Below are 3,983 nucleotides of genomic sequence, written 5' to 3'. Positions count from 1 at the left end.
TCCTGTGTTCAGCGATTAACCGTCAACCGTAAGCTTGAATCGCAACAGTTTATCAATACAAAGGCCTGCAATGGATTAGCGTTAATACCGGCCTATGTTGTACTTGGAAGGGCTGTTAAAGGCGCCACTCTCCTTAAATACCAGCCACAGGTGGGTGTTCGCCGTGACCTAATTTTTCTCTGTGTGCGAATGAATATTAAGATATTACAGCGCCTGCTTTAAGGCTTTGAAGGACAGGGTTGTGTTAACACCTTGTGTTGCGGTTCAGTGCACAAATTAAACAGAGGGTATAGATCGACGCTTCCGATTCGCGCATACGAAATTGCTGAGGGCGGTACCACATCAAAAGTTCTGTAAACAATCTGCGCCATATAAGGAATAATGAGATCGGCCGTTGTATACACTTTAAACCGACCTGCTCTAGTATAAACAGTTCTATTAGGAGAACAGAGGGAGATGACTGGCCCGAAAATCATGTTGATTACTTCACTGGACCTTCGGAATATACACACGGCTATGTAATGGGTGAGTATCCCCAATCGTAATGTCGACATTAAAGGTTAAGTTTATTGCAAGACCTAAAGCATTAAGCCAGGCACAGCCCCGTGGGAAGGTCTGTAACCCGTGCTCTGTAAGCTTATAATGAACCAATTTAAACGACAGTCAGATTTTCTGTTCGTATTCTAGGTATTCCCAAGCAACGAGACTTAATCCGACGTCATAGGAAGCAGCACGGATTGCTCAATTAAACTGCACTCTAGCCAGAAGATATCGATTTATTTCGCGGACCATTATTCTTCTGACTTAAAGAGCTGTGTTGGATACGTTCGTGCGCCATTTTGGAAGGAGGAGAACCGTCACACATGGAGAATGGGGAGCAGTTTCACCAGGCAAACTAGCTCACTTTTAGAAAATTTAGGCCCACAACCCCTCCATATTGTGATGCTGGGCCTAGACGCGGCAGGGAAAACGACAGTCCTCTTCAGGATCAAATTCGATCAGTATTGTAACGCAGTGCCAACAGTGGGGTTTAACTGTGAGAAAGTTAAACTCACCTCAGGGAAAGCAAAAGGAACTAGTTTTGTGATCTGGGATGTCGGGGGTCAGGAAAAATTACGCCCCTTGTGGAAATCATACACAAGGAACACAGATGGTATCGTGTTCGTAGTCGACAGCGTTGACGCTGAGAGGATGGAAGAGGCTAGAATAGAACTGATACGGACTGCTCGAAGCTCGGAAAACAGCGGGGTCCCCGTGCTAGTTATAGCTAACAAACAAGATTTACCTGGGGCAAAGGACCCCAGCGAGATTGAAAAACTCCTGAGTTTGCATGAATTGTCCCCTAATCATCTCTGGCACGTCCAGCCAGCCTGTGCCATCACGGGAGACGGGCTCAGCGAGGCCCTAGAAAAACTTTACGAAATGGTTCAAAAGAAGAAAAAGACTAGTAAATCAACGTTGAAACGACGACGATGACAAGCAGCTTTACAGCTATTTATAGTCATCGTTGTTAACCATAATCATTTGCTTAACCTGAGTCAAGACCTTCATTCAGTTCGTGTATGTCAGTGTCTCTAAGGCGGCCATCTTTAACTACCACCTGCTTGCGAGACCAAATGAATTAATTAGTGATGTCCAAAGATTTCGAAGGAACCAGGCGCCGACATGACATGCGAGCTCCCTGGGAAGATGACTTGACCACGAGATTGCATGACCCTTTTCATCTAGTTTCCATTCTGCTACTTCGTTTGAACCTGGTCACAGGTGGAAATGGATTAAGGAGTGTAGGCTTAACAATGTGTGTTTGAAATTTCTTTAAGTCTATTTGAAAACAGTCTGAAAAAAATCTCCAGGAAGAGCTCGGCATTCGCTGACCGAACGACTTATGATAAGGAGTGTGCGTCTGACACTTGAAATTAGAAGTTAATTGTTTGGAATATGTTCGCAAGAAAGAAGTTTCTTTATTAAGTCTTTAGAGACTGCTTGTCAGTCATTGATCAGACGACTTTTATCTTCGGCTGCATCTTGATTAAAACAAACGCCAGACACCCTCTGTCTTTGCCCAAGGGGCCTTTTCGTTTCATACTGCCCCGCCAGCATCGATTCGCATATCATTCTTCAAAGGAAGCGCCACAACGATTTTTCACTTCTCTTTTATCGCCTTTAAACGATTTTTGCTTAATGGCAATGTTGTTGAAACGAAGACTTTGAACATTTTTACGTCGCTTTGAAATTAAATGAAAAAATGTGATTGTAACAAAAGAAGCATTATGTAAATACTAAGACAGTTTTACTGTAGTGAACTTAAGAGTCCAGGTCACAAAATCACAATTTAACGAGTGTTCAAAGATCAGAGTGCCAAGTTTCGGATTACTAAGTTATGAGCCAGACAGAAAGAGTCAAATAACATTCCTAGCCGTAAAGTGCCAATATTGACTTGGTCAGGTGTGTTGGGATTATGACTGACCACTCCATATGTGTGTGTGTGTGCATGCACCCTGATGTTCGTAGTCTAAAAACAACACTTGCTCTCAGTAGGCAATCGTTCAGTATGTGTTACACGTCTTCGTGATCGTCTGTCCGCAGGGCGACAGGCACGTAAACATGTTGTAGTCAGTCTGAAAGCTGATATCCACAGTTACAGTTAGCCCTGCTGCATTGCGGCATTGTCGAGATTAGTATTCGATAACTGAGATGTATTACACTATTTGGAGGCACCTTTCTAAATTCCAACTGCACTCATCCTGTACAAAATTACACTGGTAGATTATTTGATGAGGTTATTACTACTGGTGGAAATTGAAATAGGAGATTACGACTGCCCACAAATACATATTGAAACGAGAGCAAGACTAGAGTTACATGTGGAATTGTTTAAGCTAGGGTACCTCGGAGTACCATTTCAACCATTGTGTGCATGTCACCTCCTCTATTGTTTATATATAATATATCTATATGTTCACCTAGAACGCAGGTGATAGTTTACGAAGGGTAACATCTTACACCTCTAGCGGGCCTGGAAGTGTTTGATTATCGCCTCTGATAGTTAGCATTCAAAGTAAATAATTATAATCTTTATTTGAGAGCATACAATTAAGCCTGTGTTCATTCAGTACTTGATAGGATAAGATTAGGACGAGAGGTCTACAAGAGGTCATCTTGTAGTTGGTATAAGGTATAATTTACCCTACGACCTCTGTTGAAGGGGGCACTAGGACCTTCATCAATTTTAGAAGACATGTAATACTGGAGGGATAATAGATCATATGTTAGCAAGTCGTGTTCATTGTAGAGTGGCTTAGAGTTGCGTTGTACTTGTCCTCACAAGATGAATATATAAATATGGATATTAAAGTCTCTTCGTAATGTATGTTGTCTTTCGTTTACTGTTATTCCCCTCACCCTTCCCCACGCTCCACTGCCCTGCGGTTTGGTGGGTTAGTGGGATGGGGGGTGGAATGGGGTTAAAATCACGTGTATGTCCTCACTTTAAACAAGTACTCCATGTTAAACCCATTGCAAGAGGGGTGCGTGTAGAAGAAAGCATGTGTAAAATTATTTAGTGGGAGTGACTTTAAGTGGATTGCATTTGATAACTTGGCTTTTTGACACACCCGCTAATCGTTAATTCATCCTCTTTTTAGTGCTTCAGTGAAGTACATTACAGTTTGGTATCGATGTCCCTTTCGAATACATTATTCTTTTCAATTCAAACGTTTTTTTTTTCCGATGTCAAAATCTGATACCTGGATAACTGTACATTTGGAAATGCTAGGCACTATTAGTCAACATCTGTGTTTTGAAGTCCACGCCAACACCGCGTAATTTTCTCTTGGTCTTTTCGGGGGCGTCTCGATAGTCCGAAGGTTCATTGGTCCGAAAAGTGGTAACATTTTCATCGATTTTTTAATCAAGGGTTCATTGGTCCGAAGGTTCTATAGTGAACCTTCGGACCATTGAACCTTCGGACTATCGCTGAGGAT

At 42.2% G+C, this 3,983-nt stretch overlaps 1 protein-coding gene across 1 annotated transcript; it reads left to right on the top strand.

Annotated features, from left to right (window-relative positions):
• LOC106160845 (ADP-ribosylation factor-like protein 4C) lies at positions 1-3,370 on the top strand. The gene is made up of 2 exons (XM_013537612.2): positions 1-525; positions 688-3,370. The coding sequence occupies exon 2, from the start codon at positions 871-873 to the stop codon at positions 1,474-1,476; it is 606 nt and encodes a 201-aa protein (XP_013393066.1). The 5' UTR covers positions 1-525; positions 688-870; the 3' UTR covers positions 1,477-3,370.
• Positions 3,371-3,983: the final 613 nt, after the last annotated feature.

The sequence above is a fragment of the Lingula anatina genome, chromosome 2, assembly GCF_051362555.1.
Source record: "Lingula anatina isolate TDL-2025a chromosome 2, LinAna3.0, whole genome shotgun sequence".
NCBI classification, from domain to species: Eukaryota; Metazoa; Brachiopoda; class Lingulata; order Lingulida; family Lingulidae; genus Lingula; species Lingula anatina.
The sequence above is the reverse complement of the archived record's forward strand: the minus strand, read 5'-3'. Positions and strand labels throughout refer to the sequence as shown.

Bases quoted from the DNA above. Each gene is read 5' to 3' on its own strand.
- LOC106160845 (XM_013537612.2), top strand. From the start codon at position 871: ATGGGGAGCAGTTTCACCAGGCAAACTAGCTCACTTTTAGAAAATTTA.